This window comes from Heterodontus francisci, chromosome 31 (assembly GCF_036365525.1).
Source record: "Heterodontus francisci isolate sHetFra1 chromosome 31, sHetFra1.hap1, whole genome shotgun sequence".
Lineage (NCBI taxonomy): Eukaryota > Metazoa > Chordata > Chondrichthyes > Heterodontiformes > Heterodontidae > Heterodontus > Heterodontus francisci.
The window spans coordinates 7,672,248-7,690,854 of record NC_090401.1 but is presented as its reverse complement, the minus strand read 5'-3'; the positions used below and the strand labels follow the sequence as shown (position 1 = coordinate 7,690,854).

General features: G+C 44.8%; 1 protein-coding gene across 2 annotated transcripts in view; it reads left to right on the top strand.

The window, feature by feature from the left end:
• Positions 1–12,633, top strand: part of LOC137347064 (nuclear GTPase SLIP-GC-like) — a 351,039-nt gene extending 338,406 nt beyond the window's left edge. For both annotated transcript variants that reach the window (XM_068011077.1, XM_068011078.1), the window contains exons 19-20: positions 2,527–2,614; positions 2,699–12,633. In XM_068011077.1, coding sequence (XP_067867178.1) covers positions 2,527–2,614; positions 2,699–2,757 — 147 coding nt within the window. In that variant the 3' untranslated portion in view covers positions 2,758–12,633. The remainder of the gene's footprint in view (positions 1–2,526; positions 2,615–2,698) is intronic.
• Positions 12,634–18,607: the final 5,974 nt, after the last annotated feature.

Below are 18,607 nucleotides of genomic sequence, written 5' to 3'. Positions count from 1 at the left end.
ATACACACTGTGTTCATTATTGGATAATAGATAGATACTGAAATACACACTGTGTTCCCTATTGGATAATATATAGATACTGAAATACACACTCTGTTCCCTATTGGATAATAGATAGATACTGAAATACACACTGTGTTCCCTATTGGATGACAGATAGAGACTGAAATACACACTGTGTTCCCTATTGGATAATGTATAGATACTGAAATACACACTGTGTTCCCTATTGGATAATAGACAGATACTGAAATACACACTGTGTTCCCTATTGGATAATAGATAGATACTGAAATACACACTGTGTTCTCTATTGGATAATATATAGATACTGAAATACACACTGTCTTCCCTATTGGATAATAGATAGATACTGAAATACACACTGTGTTCCCTATTGGATAATAGATAGATACTGAAATACACACTGTGTTCCCTATTGGATAATATATAGATACTGAAATACATACTGTGTTCCCTATTGGATAATATATAGATAATGAAATACACACTGCGTTCCCTATTGGATAATAGATAGATACTGAAATACACACTGTGTTCCCTATTGGATAATATATAGATACTGAAATACACACTGTGTTCCCAATTGGATAATAGATAGATACTGAAATACACACTGTGTTCCCTATTGGATAAGATATAGATAATGAAATACACACTGCGTTCCCTATTGGATAATAGATAGATACTGAAATACACACTGTGTTCCCTATTGGATAATATATAGATACTGAAATACACACTGTGTTCCCAATTGGATAATATATAGATACTGAAATACACACTGTGTTCCCTATTGGATAATATATAGATAATGAAATACACACTGTGTTCCCTATTGGATAATATATAGATACTGAAATACACACTGTGTTCCCTATTGGATAATATATAGATAATGAAATACACACTGTGTTCCCTATTGGATAATATATAGATACTGAAATACACACTGTGTTCCCTATTGGATAATATATAGATAATGAAATACACACTGCGTTCCCTATTGGATAATATATAGATACTGAAATACACACTGTGTTCCCTATTGGATAATATATAGATACTGAAATACACACTGTGTTCCCTATTGGATAATATATAGATAATGAAATACACACTGCGTTCCCCATTGGATAATAGATAGGTACTGAAATACACACTGTGTTCCCTATTGGATAATATATAGATACTGAAATACACACTGTGTTCCCTATTGGATAATTTATAGATAATGAAATACACACTGCGTTCCCTATTGGATAATAGATAGATACTGAAATACACACTGTGTTCCCTATTGGATAATATATAGATACTGAAATACACACTGTGTTCCCTATTGGATAATATATAGATAATGAAATACACACTGCGTTCCCTATTGGATAATAGATAGATACTGAAATACACACTGTGTTCCCTATCGCGTGATGTGTACAGATGCTGAATTACACACTGCGCTCCCTATTGGATAATATATAGATACTGAAATACACACTGTGTTCCCTATTGGATAATATAGATACTGAAATACACACTGCGCTCCCTATTGGATAATATATAGATACTGAAATACACACTGTGTTCCCTATTGGATAATATATAGATACTGAAATACACACTGTGTTCCCTATTGGATAATAGATAGATACTGAAATACACACTGTGTTCCCTATTGGATAGTAGATAGATACTGAAATACACACTGTGTTCCCTATTGGATAATAGATAGATACTGAAATACACACTGCGCTCCCTATTGGATAATATATAGATACTGAAATACACACTGTGTTCCCTATTGGATAATATATAGATACTGAAATACACACTGTGTTCCCTATTGGATAATAGATAGATACTGAAATACACACTGTGTTCCCTATTGGATAATGGATAGATACTGAAATACACACTGTGTTCCCCATTGGATAATAGATAGATACTGAAATACACACTGTGTTCCCTATTGGATAATATTTCGATACTGAAATACACACTGTGTTCCCTATTGGATAATATATAGATACTGAAATACACACTGTGTTCCCTATTGGATAATAGATAGATACTGAAATACACACTGCGTTCCCTATTGGATAATATATAGATACTGAAATACACACTGTGTTCCCTATTGGATAATATATATATACTGAAATACACACTGTGTTCCCTATTGGATAATAGATAGATACTGAAATACACACTGTGTTCCCTATTGGATAATGGATAGATACTGAAATACACACTGTGTTCCCCATTGGATAATAGATAGATACTGAAATACACACTGTGTTCCCTATTGGATAATATTTACATACTGAAATACACACTGTGTTCCCTATTGGATAATATACAGATACTGAAATACACACTGCATTTCCTATTGGTTAATAATAGATACTGAAGTACACACATGTTCCATGTCAGGTATTAAGTCGGTTCTGAATTGCAGAGGAAAGAAATGAAACTACATCTCACTATTTTTATGATTGAAAGGTCTGTTTGAAGGAGGAAATGGATAGAAGATTGACCATCACTTTGAAGCTGGGGTTCTCCCAATGGCCCGGACGCAATCCTCTACCAGGTACCAGAACACAGGATTGTTGTCATGTGCATGTTTATGCCACCAATATTTAAAATTGATGCTTTGTAATTTCATCTGTTGCAGATTTTGAAAACGAATTCAACCAGATAAATCCAATCTGGGATCAAGTGAAGAAGATATGATCAGGAGCAAACTAATTGTCTTGGATTTATTTTGTTTCTTGAGATTAATGTGTACAATACTTTGCTGATCATTTTACCCAGTGAGGTAAATGATTGTGTCGGGGCCTTGCTTTTGTTTGAGATAGATTAATGGTGTAAGTGTCTTGCTTTTAGTGTGAGCTAGCCTTGCTTTTAATGAGATTTGGGGTCTTTGTGCTGATTGCAGTGATGATACGCTTTTTAAAAATCATTTTATTACTTTAATCTGGGTAAGACAGCACCGTGGTAATTTTACCTGACTAGGAATCCAGAAATTAATGATCTGGAGGCATAAATTCAAATCTCACCACGGCAGCTGGGAAATTTAAATTTAATTAATTAAATAAATCTGTAATGAAAAGCTAGTCTCAGTAATAGTGACCATGAAACTAACAGATTATCATAACTACCCAACTGGTTCACTCATGTCGTTTAGGGAAGGAAATGTGTTGTCCTTACCTGCTCTGGCATAGATGTGACTCCAGACCCACAGCAATGAGGGTAACTCTTAACTGTCCTCTGAAATAGACAGGGCTAAGTGATCCCATTACCAACGGATCAGATCTAAGCTCTGCAGTCTTGCCACGTCCAGTCATGAATGGAGGTGGGCAATTAAACAACTAACGGGAGGAGGAGTTTTCACAAATATCCCAATCCTCAACGATGGGGGAGCCCAACACATTCGTGCAATAGACAAGGCTGAAGCATTTACATTCATCTTCAATCAGAAGTACTGAGTTGATATCCATCTCTACCTCCACCTGAAGTCCCCAGCCTCACAGATGCCAGTCTTCAGCCAATCCGATTCACTCCACGTGATATCAAGAAACAGCTGAAGGCACTGGATACTGCAAAGGCTGTGGGCCCTGACAACATTCGGGCAATAATACTGAAGACTTGTGCTCCAGAATTTGCCGCACCCCTAGCCAAGCTGTTCCAGTACAGCTACAACACTGGTATCTACCGGCAATGTGGAAAGTTGGCCAGGTATGTCCTGACCACAAACAGCAGGACAAATTCAACCCGGGCAATTACTGCCCTATCAGTCTACTCCCGATCATCAGCAAAGTGATGGAAGGGGTCATTGACAATGCTATCAAGCAGCACTTGCTCAGCAATAACCTGCTCACTGATGCTCAGTTTGGGTTCCATCAGGGCTACTCAGTTCCAGACCTCATTACAGCCTTCGTCCAAACATGGACAAAAGAGCTGAACTCCAGAGGTGAGGTGTTAGTGACTGCTCTTGATATTGAGGCAGCATTTGACCACATCTGGCATCAAGGAGCCCCAGAAAAACTGGAGTCAATGGGAATCACGGGGAAAACTCTCCACTGGTTGGAGTCATACCTAGCACAAAGGAAGATGGTTGTGGTTGTTGGAGGTCTATCATCTCAGTCTTAGGATATCACTGCAGAAGTTATCAGGGTAATGTCCGAGGTCCAATCATCTTCAGTTGCTTCATCAATGGCCTTCCTTCAATTATAAAGTCAGAAGTGGGAATGTTCGCTGATGCTTGCCAATGTTCAGCACCAGTCATGACTGCTCAAATACTGAAGCAGCCCATGTCCAGATGCAGCAAGACCTGGACAACATCCAGGCTTGGACTGATAAGTGGCAAGTACTATTTGCGCCACACAAGTGCAAGGCAATGACTTTCTCCAACAAGAGAGAATCTAACCATCTCCCCTTGATATTCAATGGTATTATCATCACCGAATCCCCCACTATCAACATCCGAGGAGTCACCATTGACCAGAAGTTGAACTGGACCAGCCACATGCATGCTGTGGCTACAAGAGCAGGTCAGAGGCTAGGAATTCTGCGTGAGTAAATCACCTCCTGTCTCCCCAATGCTTGTCCATGATCTACAAGGCACAAGTCAGCAGTATGATGGAATACTCTCCACTTGCCTGGATGGGTGCTGCTCCAACAACACTCAAGGAGCTTGACACCATCCAGGACAAAGCAACCCGCTTGATTGGCATCCCATCCACTACCTTCAACATTCACTCCTTTCATCACCGATGCACAGTGGCAACAGTGTGTGCCATCTACAAGATGCACTGCAGCAACTCTCCAAGCTTCCTTTAATAACACCTTCCAAACCCGCGACCTTTACCACTTAGAAGGACACGGGCAGCACTTACATGGGAACACCACCACCTGCAGGTTCCCCTCAAAACCACACACCATCCTGACTTGGAATTATATCACCGTTCCTTCACTGTCATTGGGTCAAATCCTGGAACTCCCTTCCTAACAGCACTGTTGGTGCACCTACACCCCAAGGACTGCAGCGGTTCGGGAAGGCAGCTCAGCACCACCTTCTCAAGAGCAATTAGGAATGGGCAATAAATGCTGGTCTAGCCAGCGACACCCACATCCCACGAATGAATAAAAAAAAAATGGCCTAGCAAGCCACTCAGTTGTCAAGAAGGTGGCTCACACCTCTGAGGGGCAATTATGGGTAGGCAATAAATGCTGGTCTTGCCAGCGAAATGAGTGAATAAAAAAAATGTCCATTAATAACAAAATATAAGATCAGCATAAAATTTACAGTCATCAACAGACATGGACCCCATGTGAAAATAACATCTTTATTGATTTCCCAACTCCCCTTGCTCACTCAGTGTCACCTCCTACTCCCACATCTGTTTCTACCCTGAGGATCAGGCTGAGTGGTTCCTCATGCTGAAGAGTTCTGGGACCGAGGTGGCTGTCAGCTCCTGACAATGAACCACAGTTGGCTGTGTCACTGGAGGGAGGGAGCTCCTGGGTACCCAGGTCTCGCCCACCAACCACTGCAAGCACCCTGGTCTCTGCAGCTGGCCTCTGCAGGCACCCTGGTCTTAGCTGCCACTCTCTGCCGGCACCCTGGTCTCACCAGCCGCCCGCCTGAGCCATGTAATCTGAGTGTCTTGCTGCACACTGTCGTCATGAGTGACAGAGGAGAGGGATCAGGACTTCAGCCACTGCCATCCCACTGGACCCGCAGTCCCACTGATTGGCAGGATGGCTGTTCTCATGGTAGCGATCATATCTGTCCAGCTTTGAGGCACAGCAATGGCCATGGATTGGCAGCTGCTGTAATTTGTCCCCAGAGCTGTCATCTGTGCTTCCACAGAGGTGGGGACTCTGATTGTTCCCTGGTTGCCTCTTATCTGGGACACTGTTCCAGCTGTCATTGCAGCTGTCACTTGCTGCCTGCAACAAAGGCAAACCTTTCAAGATGCAAAGGAGAAATACAAACTCGGCAGTCACACGTCCCGATTGCCGCAGATCCTGGGAGGTTGTCCTCAGACCTGCACATACCAATGAAGTTTATCAAACATCCTTTTACTCAGCAAAAGCCCATGAGCTCTGGGTCCCATGACTGATGCAATCGATAGCCTCTGCTAGGAAGAGGACACATCCTCAGCCACCTCAAAGAGGAGGTGAACCAGAGAAATTAAGCAGGAAGTGGGAGTTTAAGAGGAAGAGAACAGATAGGAGGGCACAGCACAGTCTGATTCCAGAGCACCTAAGCGATATATAATCTGCAACAACATATACAAAGTCTGACATATGGTTAAAGAATATTAAAGTATATATCTAATTAAAAACAACAGATATGTAATTTAAAGCATTGCAGGTGTACAAGATTTGGTTTTGAGTTATGTTTGCATTGTATTTTGAAACAGAGTAAAGTCATGCAGAGATTTTTCAAAGGCTGCAATTGCTGCGAACGCAACCACTAGGTGGCGCAGTACTTGCACATGCACAGATGCAGCCTTATGCACTGCAACATCACTGTCTGCGATATTTAGGCAGCTGCCAGGATTAAAGATGGTGCTGCTCAATTTATCACAAAAAGCAAATTAAATTCAATCACTGCGATCCCATCCCAAACAATATCCCGCTTCTCTTCCCTAGCGCTGCTACCCGTGCCCGTCTTCTTGCCGCTGCCTTTCGCCACCACCCCCCAACCTGTCAGCCACTCGCTCTCCCTCGCTGCTTCATCCCCATCAGCCGTTCGCTCCGCTCACAACTTCAATCCCACCCCCACCCCACCCCCCCGCCCTGCCCCACCCTGTCATCGGCCACTCGCTCCAGGCCTTGCCACATCATCCCCACCAGCTGCTTGCTCCCACCTCTTCCACCCCCCCCCCCCACCCCCGCACCTCCTCATACCTCCCGCTTCTCCCCTGGAGGAAGCAGGAGAGAGAGAGAGTGGGAAGATAGGAATAGGCAGGGGAGGGGAGGGAGACTGCAAGTGAGAGACTGGGGCGGGGGGGACTACAAGTTGGGTTCCTGTCAGGTGTCGGGGCTGCTGATCCAGTACGGCTGTGCGATGACATATTCGTGCGCGTGCGCGAATTAGTGATGGCAAGAAGGTAGGCTGTGCATGCGCACCTTACTGTCAGCAAGAGACCGTTCTGGGTATGTGTGCAGCTGGGAGCACTCTGATGACGTCAGTGCGTCGAATGCGTTGTCAGGAGTCACTTTGTTAGCTGCTGGCATTGTGGGTAGAGATTAGAGGCAGTTTGTGGAATGTCATAGCTCAAACTGATGCGATGACGGTCAAATTTGCAACCCTGCCTCATTAGAGTCATTTTAAGTATAGCAGAAGATACTTTCATTTAGCCTGCATCCCACAATGAAGGAGAGGCAGCCAATTTAACAGTTGTATGTAGGAAGTCACTGATTGAGCAAGAAATTAGCAAGATAGACCTCTGGACACAGAGAAATACAGGGAGAAAAGAGACAGTGGCGGGCCTCTGAACTATTTTCTGGGCACCCCCCCACCTCAGCCCCCGATGTCGGGGGGGCTGGTAAAATCCAGCCCACAGTGTCTAAACTAACACAAAACTAAAATACTGCAGATGCTGGAAAACTGAAATAAAAACAGAAAATGCTGGAAATACTTAGCAGGTCAGGCAGCATCCGTGGAGAGAAAAACAGAATTAACATTTCAGGTTGATGACCTTTCATCTGAACTGGGAGCACAGGAACATCGGAATAGGAATAGGCCATTCAGCCCAGCATGTCTACTCCACCATTCAATATCTTCATGGCTGATCATCCACTTCAATGCCTTTTTCCCACACGATCCCCATATCCCCATATGTCATTGGTATTTAGAAATTTGTCAATCTCTGCTTTAAACATACTCAATGACTGAGCTTCCAAAGCCCTCTGGGGTAGAAAATTCCAAAGATTACAACCCTCTGAGTAAAGAAATTTCTCCTCATCTCTGTCCTAAGTGGCTTCCGCCTTATTTTGGAATTGTGATCCCTGGTTCTAGACTCCCCAACCAGGGGAAACATCTTACCTGCATCTACCCTGTCTCTCCCTTTAAGTATTTTGTAGATTTCAATGAGATTACCTCTCATTCTTCGAAACTCTATAAAACACAGGCCCAGTTTCCTCAATCACTGTTCATAGGACATACCATTAGCCTTCTTAATTGCTTGCTGCACCTGCATGTTAGCTTTCAGTGACTTATTGACAAGGACACCCAGATGCCTTTGTACATCGACACTTTCTCATCTCTTACCATTTAAGAAATACTCTGTATACCTGTTTCTCCTACCAAAGTGGATAACCTCACATTTTTCCACATTATATTCCATTTTTCCAAATCCCCTTGAAGCCACTTTGCATCTTCCTCACAACATATATTCCCACCTAGTTTTGTCATCTGCAAACTTGGAAATATTGCATTTTATCCCCACATCCAAATGAGTGTTATAGATTAGAGTCATAGAGTCGTACAGCATAGAAACAGGCCCTTCGGCCCGCCGCGTCCATGCCGACCATAATGCCTATCTATACTAATCCCACCTGCCTGCATTAATTCCATATCCCACTATGCCTTGCTCATTCACGTACCTGTCCAGATGCCTCTTAAATGTTGCTACTATTCCTGCCTCCACCACCACCTCAGGCAGCTCATTCCAGATACCCACTATTCTTTGTGTGCAAAATTTACCCCTTTGATCCCCTTTAAACCTCCTCCCTCTCACTTAAATCTATGCCCTCTAGTTTTAGTCACACCTACCATGGGAAACAGACTCTGGCTATCTACCCTATCTCTGCCTCTCATAATTTTATATACCTCTATCATGTCCACTCTCAGTCTCTTTGCTCCAGGGAAAACAGACCCAGCCTATCCAATCTCTCTTTATAATTCAAGTCCTCCAAACCAGGTAACATCCTTGTGAATCTTTTCTGCACCCTCTCCAGCTTAATCACATCTTTCCTGTAGTGCGGCGACCAGAACTGCACACAGTACTCCAAGTGCGGCCTAACCAACTGTTGGAGAAAATCCAGATTGTGCCCAATTGTTGAACAAATTCTCCGGACTCAGACATTGAGAACAAACACTTTATTGCATGATATCATGGGGTAGCACACCTTACCTAAAGGCGGTCCAGTGCTACCCCTTCCTAAGCCAGATGATTGTGGTCAGTTGCTCTGTCTACATTTCCTGACCATTGGTTGTGGTTAAATTAGCTACAAGCTGTCTCCTGCTTTTCTGCTTCTACAAAGTTAAGTAATAATTAGCAAAGCTAAGAAAATTTCTCCAACACCAACGTTATGTTGTGGCGCAGTGGTTAGCACCGCAGCCTCACAGCTCCAGCGACCCGGGTTCAATTCTGGGTACTACCTGTGTGGAGTTTGCAAGTTCTCCCTGTGTCTGCGTGGGTTTCCTCTGGGTGCTCCGGTTTCCTCCCACATGACCAAAGGACTTGCAGGTTGATAGGTAAATTGGCCATTATAAATTGCCCCTAGTATAGGTAGGTGGTAGGGAAATATAGGGACAGGTGGGGATGTGGTAGGAATATGGAATTAGTGTAGGATTAGTATAAATGGATGGTTGATGGTCGGCACAGACTCGGTGGGCCGAAGGGCCTGTTTCAGTGCTGTATCTCTAAACTAAACTAAACTAAACTGTAACATGACGTCCCAACTCTTGTTCTCAATGCCTCAGCCAATGAAGGCAAGCATGCCATACGCCTTCTTCACCACCCTGTCTACCTGTGTTGCCACTTTCAGGGAACTATGTACTTGCACCCCAAGGTCTCTCTGCTCAAAAACACTCCACAGGGCCCTACCATTCACTGTATATGTCCTGCCCTGGTTAACTTCCCAAAATGTATCACTTCACACTTGGCTGCGTTAAATTCCATTTGCCAATCCCTTGCCCACTTTCCCAGTTAATCTATATCCTGTTGTAACCTTAGACAACCTTCTTCACTGTCCACTATCCCACCAATTTTGGTGTCATCTGAAAACTTACTAATCATGCCCCTTACATTCTCATCCAAGTCATTAATATATATGACAAACAACAGAGGGTCCAGCACCGATCCTGCGGCACACCACTGGTCACCGGCCTCCAATCTGAAAAACAACCCTCCACTACCACCCTCTGCCTCCTATCACCCAGCCAATTTTGTATGCAATTTGCTAGCTCATCCTGGATCCCATGTGTTCGAACCTTCCGGACCAGCCTACCATGCAAGACCTTGTAAAAGGCCTCGCTAAAGTCCATGTAGACAATGTCAACAACCCTGCCCTCATCAATGCACTTAGTTACCTACTCAAAAAACTCAATCAAATTCGTGAGACATGATTTCCCATGCACAAAGCCATGCTGACTATCCCTAATGACCTTGCCTTTCTAAATGCATAGTGCTGCAGTGGTTGGCACCGCAGCCTCACAGCTCCAGCGACGCACGTTCGATTCTGGGTACTACCTGTGTGGAGTTTGCAAGTTCTCCCTGTGACCGTGTATGTGTTCGCCGGGTGCTCTGGTTTCCTCCCACAGCCAAAGACTTGCAGGTTGATATATAAATTGGCCATTGTAAATTGCCCCTAGTGTAAGTAGGTGGTAGGGGCATTGAGGGAAGTTGGGGATGTGGTAGGAATATGGGATTAATGTAGGATTAGTATAAATGGGTGGTTGATGGTCAGCACAGACTCAGTGGGCTGAAGGGCCTGTTTCAGTGCTGTATCTCTAAAATAAAATAAAATCCTGCCTCTCAGAATCCCTTCCAACAACTTTCCCACCACTGATGTAAGGCTCAGTGGCCTGTAGTTCCCTGGCTTATCCCTGCTGCCCTTCTTAAATAAAGGCACAACATTAGCTATCCTCCAGCTTTCCGGTACCTCACCTGTGGCTAACAATGATACAAAAATCTCTGCCAGGGCCCCAGCAATCTCCTCCCTTCCTTCCCATAGCATACTAGGATACACCTGGTCAGGCCCTGAGGATTTGTCCACCTTAATGCGCTTCAAAACCTCCAACACCTCCTCCTTTGTAATGTTGATATGCTCCAGGATATCGCTGTTCCCTCCCTTGAACTCATTAGCTTCCATGACCTTCTCCACGGTAAATACGGACGAGAAATATTCATTTACGACCTCGCCCATTTCCCGTGGCTCAAAACATAGATTGCCACACTGATCCTTAAAGGGACCTACTCTCTCCCCAGCTACCCTTTTAATATACTTATAGAATCTTTTAGGATTGTCCTTTATCTTATCTGCCAGGGAAATCTCATGGCCCCTTTTCGCCCTCCTAATTTCCTTAAGTGTAGTCCTACATCCCCTATACTCCTCGAAGGACTCGCTCGATCCCAGCTGCCTATACCTGACATATGCCTCCTTCTTTGTCCTGACCAGACCCTCAATATCCCTCTTCAACCAAGGTTCCCTAAACTTGCCAGCCTTGCCCTTCCATCTAACAGGAACATGTCGGCCCTGAACTCTTCCTATCTCACTTTTAAAAGCCTCCCACTTGTCAGACGTCCCTTTACCTGTAAACAGCCTCTCTCATTCAACTTTTGAGAGTTCCTGTCTGATGCCATCGAAATTAGCCTTCCCCCCATTTCGGACTTCAACCTGAGGACCAGTCCTATCCTTTTCCATAACTATCTTGAAGCAAATAGAGTTATGGTCACTGGTCCCAAAGTGCTCCCCCACTGACACATCAACCACCTGCCCATCCTCATTTCCTAAGAGGAGGTCGAGTGTAGCCACTTCTCTAGTAGGGCCATCCACATACTGCTTCAGACTGCTTTTACCAGCAGTGGGTGAGGTGGCAAATGGCCCGCCCATCCCAGGCCAATTGAGACCCATAAGTGGCCAATTACTTGCCACTTAAGGGCCTCCTGCTGCCGCTGGTTTTTACTACCAGCGGCTGGGCACTTCATCAGCTGAGGAGGCCGTCTGGTAAAACCAAGCAGCCTCCTTGCGGGCCTGGGGGTGGGGGGGTGCCCTCCTGAATGCGTGTCCTGTGCCCCTCAGAGGGCTCCCCAGCAGCACAAGCCACCCCCGCTGGAGCACCTGCTGTCCGCACCAGAGACGAGCCGATAGTGCCCAGTGAGGCCCAAAACCCCACTCACCTTTATGGAGGCCGATGTCCACGGTCTTCTTCTGGCTGGGTGCAGTTCCAGAAGTGGCCACAGCTCGCAGTGCTGGGACTGAGGAGCTGCTGGCTCCACTGATTGGCTGGCAGCTCTTGGAGGCGGGACTTCCTGCCTCAGAGGGGTAGAAGTCCAGCCCGAGGCCAATTTTAGGGAACAGCGGCTTCTGGAAGCAATCGCGGCCTTTGAGGCTGCAACCTGAGACTGCCAATCTGATTTCCGCCCCCAATTTTTCTTGCCAGTGGGTAGGGCCTTCACCACAAGGTAAATTTTTGGCCATAAACTTGTAATAAGTGGATCCCAGAGATTGTGGACTTTATTGTGATGCATTTTAATTGTCTTTGTAACTTCAGATTTTAATTCCATCAGCTGATATCTTCTCTGTACTTTGGTTACATTAACAAGGGACTAATTGTATGGTCATCAGTCTATTAATAAAGTTGATTTCAGGATCTTGTTTCCTGTTTAATGACTTTTAGCTGGAAGAGGTTAATATATTCACTCAGTAGCTCATACATATCCTAATCGGGGGCTGTAGTGTAAATGTTAACATAATTGAACCATTTGATGTATGATAGTTTGACCAAACCAAATTCAGGCATCTAGGAATTCCCTGGACAGGAATGAGGAATTTCCAGATGGTTCAAGATGAAGAGGAATGGCGAAAGGGTTAAAGATTCATCTGCTAAACTCTGATTAATATCTCTGGAACAGTTTATTGGAGAACCCATTTCAATACTTTTACAAAGGGCATCCTCCTCTTTGCATTGTCACTGTGCTGAAACCAAACTTTCTTCCAACTGGTTTTTGAAATCCAAGGTTGACATAAGCCAATTACTGATGAAAAACAAAACAAACACAACTGTCAGAAACCTGAGTCCAAAGTAGGAAACAGTGGAAATATCAGGTCACGCAGAATCTGTGCAGCCAACACTGTTAGCCATGGAGCAGATTGTTAAATACCAGAGTGTGTGCCTTTTCAGGATCACTGCACTGGGGAATGAAGGACACCGTGGTTGAAGATTATAATGGACTGTGTGGGACTTTCCCTCATTACCTCACCCTACATACCTGCTCCGTGCACAGTTTCCAAAACCAATTATCGCACCCTCTCACCTTTGTGAAAGGGCCTTGGGGTTCACCTCCATATTCAGGTGTCACACCCCCACAAGCAGCTCAACCAATGAGAAATATTAATTGTGGGAAGAGGCCCTCTGGTAAGTTCTGGGAGGGGGGGGAGGAGAGTGGGACTGGGAAAGAGGCGGAAGGAGCATGCCTGCCTCATCCACGCCCCACCCCGAGTCCACAGAATGTCATATAAAAAAAACAACTACTGCCTGGTGGGGGCCTGAGCAGGGCAGGTCCAACTATCGATAAATCATTTTATAAAGTGGATTTTTAACAGGCCCCTCATTAATATATTTAAGGGTCCTAATGCCTGTTTTAGGTGTCCACCTGAGGTGCCTAAAAATGGTCAGCACAAACAGCAGTTTGACCTATTCCTGAAGAGGTTGAACATGTGCTGGTAAGTGAAATTGGTGGAATTACACCCAAAAATGGGCACAACTCATGACAATTCCTAACCAGGTGTTCTGACAATTTGGGCTATTTTTCCTTTGTTTTAGAGCCAATTTTTGCTGGTGTGACTTCCAAATTTCAGATATGCACAGCAATGCCGGTGACTCCTGTAAGTGGTCTGAGCATCTTATGTTCGGAAATGTGCCTCTTACTGCCCCATATTTAGCAATACAATAGTGTATCCCTGGGGTTGAACACTTTGTCTTTCACACATGCTCTTCTGTGCATGTCTCCAATCCTTTTAAAGTTGACCAAAGCTCCTTGATGAGGCCGCAGAGAAATAGTTAAGTTGCTTTATTGCACAGACATCTTGGAAGGTGGCAGGGCAAATTGAAAGAGTTGTCAGCAAAGCAGATGGGATCTTGGGCTTCATAAATAGAGGCATTGAGTACAAAAGCAGGGAAGTTATGCTGAACCTTTATAAAGCTCTGGTTAGGCCACAACTAGAGTATTGTGTCCAGTTCTGGTAATCACACTTTAGGAAGGATGTGAGGGTCCTTGAGAGGATGCAGAGGAGATTTACCAGAATGGTTCCAGGGATGGGGAATTTTAGTTACAAGGTTAGGTTGGAGAAACTGGCATTGTTCTCCTTGAAGTAAAGGAAATTGAGGGGTGATTTGATCAAGGTGCACAAGATTCTGACAGGTTTAGGTAAGGTAGATAAAGAAAATCTGTTCCCATTAACTGATAGTTCAAGGACTCGGGGACACAGATTTAAGATTTTGGGCAAAAGATGCAGGGGGAATGTGAGGAAGAGCTTTTTTACGCAGCAAGTGGTAATGACCTGGAACTCGCTGACTATGAGGGTGGTGGAAGCAGAGACAATGAATGATTTCCAAAGGAAATTGGGTGGGCACTTGAGGGAAATAAAGTTACAGGGCTATGGGGATAGAAAGGAGGAACAGGACTTGGATTGCGTTATAGAGAGCTGGCATTGGCTCAATGGGCCAAATGGCCTCCTGTGTGGTAATGACTCCATACCTCCATGACTCTAGAGCAGGTAATAATATTCAGTAACAGTTGAAAATGAACTTTATGTGCTTCACTCACTCTCACTTCTCCCCTCGAAGAATGAGAAAAAGCAATAAACTTTGTCCCTTTCAAAGGCTTACCTTCTGAGTTTTGATGTTACCTTTCTTCCAGGACAAATTCTAGCAGCAAGAACGGACCTCCCATGTCCTGGCTTTTAGCCCAAGTTTAACACCTGCCTGTCTGTCTCTCCTGTTTCAAACTGCGTGACATGTCTCTATTCTCCTTTGCTCCTTCTGGCAGTTACAGGAAGCGGATGGGCAGAGTAGGACAAGAAAACAAATTACTAAGTTTCCCCAGAGAACAAGGCATTTTCACAGGAATTATACACACATATGCCATCAACGATACATACCCAGAGATAGGTCAGTAGCCTATGACACCACACAACACCAGTACTTTGTACTGGGAGCCTGGGGTTAGAGGAGTGAAAGATTACTTGACGTATCTGGGGTATGCAGTTTCTGGAACCTGAGGTCACCGGGACACAGACACAGCTTTTTTAAAATTTGTTGATGCCGGCAAGGCTCACATTTGTTGTCCATTCCTAAATGCCCTTGAGAAGGTGGATTATTGTCTTATTGTGGAATTTTGAATTATTGTAGGTAGACCCACAGTGCTGTTAGGGAGGGGGTTCCAGACTTTTGTCCCGGCAACAGTGAAGGAATGGCGAAATAGCTCTGGGTCAGGATGGTGTGTGACTTGGAGGGAACTTACAGGTTCATATGCGCCTGCTGCCCTTGTCCTTCTAGGCGGTAGAGGTAACAGAACTTGGGGGGGACGCTCTGTTGAATTAGCCTTGGCAAGTTACTGCAGTGCATTTTATAGCTGGGACACAGTCCAGTCATGGTGCGCAGTGGTGGAGACAGTGAATGTTTAAGGTGGTAGATGGGGTGCCAATCAAGCGGGCTGCTTTGTTCTGGATGGTGTCGAGCTTCTTGAGTGTTGTTGGAGCTGCACCCATCCAGGCAAGTACAGAGTATACCATCACACTCCTGACTTGTGCCTTGTCGCTGTGGACAGGCTTTGGAGAGTCAGAAGGTGAGTTACTCGCCACAAAATTCCCAGCCTCTAACCTGCTCTTGCAGCCACAGTATTTATATGGCTGTTCCAGTTCAATTTCTGGTCAATGGTGACCCCCAGTATATTGATGGTGGGAGATTCAGAAATGGTAATCCCATTGAATGTAAAGGGGAGATGTTTCTTGTTGGAGATGGTCATTGCCTGGCAATTGTGCGGCACAGATTTTACTTTCCACTTAGCAGCCCAAGCCTGAATGTTGTCAAGGTCTTGCTACATGCGGTCACAGACTGCTTCTGTATCTAAGGAGTTGCAAATGGAACTTATCACTGTGCAATCATCAGCGACAATCCCCACTTCCTATTATGATAGCTGATCCAGTGACTTACTCATTGCCTGGGATTTTATGCTGGTGACAAGGGTCTTGACTTCCAGAAAAAGCAACACCAAGAACCCCGCATCGTCTCTTCTCCGGAATGACCACCGAATCTAGTACCAATTATGCATTTGAGTGGACAGTGGCGGACCCTCCACAGGATCAAGGACCTCACCTCCGGAAATCCCACTCTTGGAGAGCTGCCGACAAATCAGAGGCCGGCAGCTCTTCTACTGAGCAGCGCCGCCTTGAAGGCAGTGGCTGATTTACAGTAATTCGTAAAAGAAGCAACGGCGACACATGAAGAAAAACCTTTTCACACAGTGAGTGTTCAGGATCTGGAATGCACTAGCTGAGAGTGTGGTGGAGGCCGGGCCAATTGAGGCATTCATGAAGGAATTGGATTGTTATCTGAAATGGAGGAATGTGCAGGGCCAAAGGGAGAAGGCGAGGGAGTTGCACTAGGTAAATTGCACTTTCATAGAACCAGTGCAGACATGAAGGGCTGAATGGCCTCCTTCTATGCTGTAACAATTCTGTGATTCTGCTGCTGCTGGAAGAGCACCTACTGGAGGCTCAGGAGTGGCGCTGGACCTAGGCCACAGCTAGGTCGGGCGGGGGGGGGGGGGGGTCTCGTGGGGTGTGGGTCGCGGGGAAGGGGGTGTAGGGGGGTCACGAGCAAGTGCAGGGGAGTGGCACTCAGTACATACATACAAACATAAGAATTAGGAGCAGGAGTAGGCCACTTGACCCCTCGAGCCTGCTCCGCCATTCAACAAGATCATGGCTGATCTGATTGTAACCTGAACTCCACATTCTCGCCTACCCCCAATAACCTTCCACCCCCTTGCTTATCAAGAATATAACTACCTCTGCCTTAAAAATATTTAAAGACTCTGCTTCCACTGCCTTTTGAGGAAGAGAGTGTCAAGACTCATGAACCTCTGAGAGTTAAAAATTCTCATCTCTGTCTTAAATGGGTGACCACTTATTTTTAAACAGTGACTCCTCGTTCCAGATTCTCCCACAAGGGGAAACATCCTTTCCACATCCACCCTATCAAGATCCCTCAGAATCCTATATGTTTCTTACTCTCCTAAACTCCAGCCGATACAGTCCGAGCCTGTGCAACTTTTCCTCATAAGACAACCCGCCCATTCCAGGTATTAATCTAGTAAACCTTCTCTGAACTGCTTCCAACACATTTACATCCTTCCTTAAATAAGGAGACCAATACTGTACACAGTACTGCATGTGTGGTCTCACCAATGCCCTCTTTAACTAAGGCATAACCTTCTTACCTCTGTATTCAATTTCTATTGCAATAAATTATAACACTATTAGCTTTCCTAATTACTTGCTGAACCTGCAAACCGAGTGGAGTCCCGCAGGGGTCTGTGCTGGGGCCTCAACTTTTTACAATTAATGTCAATGACTTAGATGATGGGAGCGATGGCATGGTAGCTAAATTTGCAGATGACACAAAGATAGGTAGGAAAGTAAGTTGTGAAGAGGACATAAGGAGGTTGTAGACCGATATAGATGGGTTGAGTGAGTGGGCAAACATTTGGCAGATGAAGTATAATGTGGGAAAATGTGATGTTGTTCACTTTGGCAGGAAGAATAACAAGCGGAATATTACTAAAATGGAGAACAACTGCAGAATTCCGAGGTCAGAGGGATCTAGGTGTTCTGGTGCATGAGTCACAAAAAGTTAGTATGCAAGTACAGCAAGTGATAAAGAAGGCTAATGGAATGCTATCCTTTATTACGAGACAAATTTAAAATTAAACTAAGGAATCACAGAATCATAGAAAGTTTAAAGCACAGAAAGAGGCCCCTTGGCCCATCGTGTCTGCCGGCTGGAAAATGATCCACCTATTCAAATCCCACCTTCCAGCATTTGGTCTGCCAATCAGAAAAGGACCCATTTATGCATATTTTCTGTTTTCTGCCAGCCAGTTAATCTTCTATCCATGCTAATATGTTACCCCCTGCACCATGAGCTCCTACTTTGCACAATAACCTTTTATGGACTTCAGTAAAGCCTTTGACAAGGTCCCTCATGGCAGACTAGTACAAAAGGTGAAGTCACACGGGATCAGAGCTGAGCTGGCAGGATGGATACAGAACTGGCTCAGTCATAGAAGACAGAGGGTAGAGTGGAAGGGTGCTTTTCTGAATGGAGGGCTGTGACTAGTGGTGTTCTGCAGGGATCAGTGCTGGGACCTTTGCTGTTTGTAGTATATATAAATGATTTGGAGGAAAATGTAGCTGGTCTGATTAGTAAGTTTGCGGACGACACTAGGGTTGGTGGAGTTGCGGATAGTGATGAAGATTGTCAGAGGATACAGCAGGATATAGATCGGTTGGAGACTTGGGCGGAGAAATGGCAGATGGAGTTTAATTCGGACAA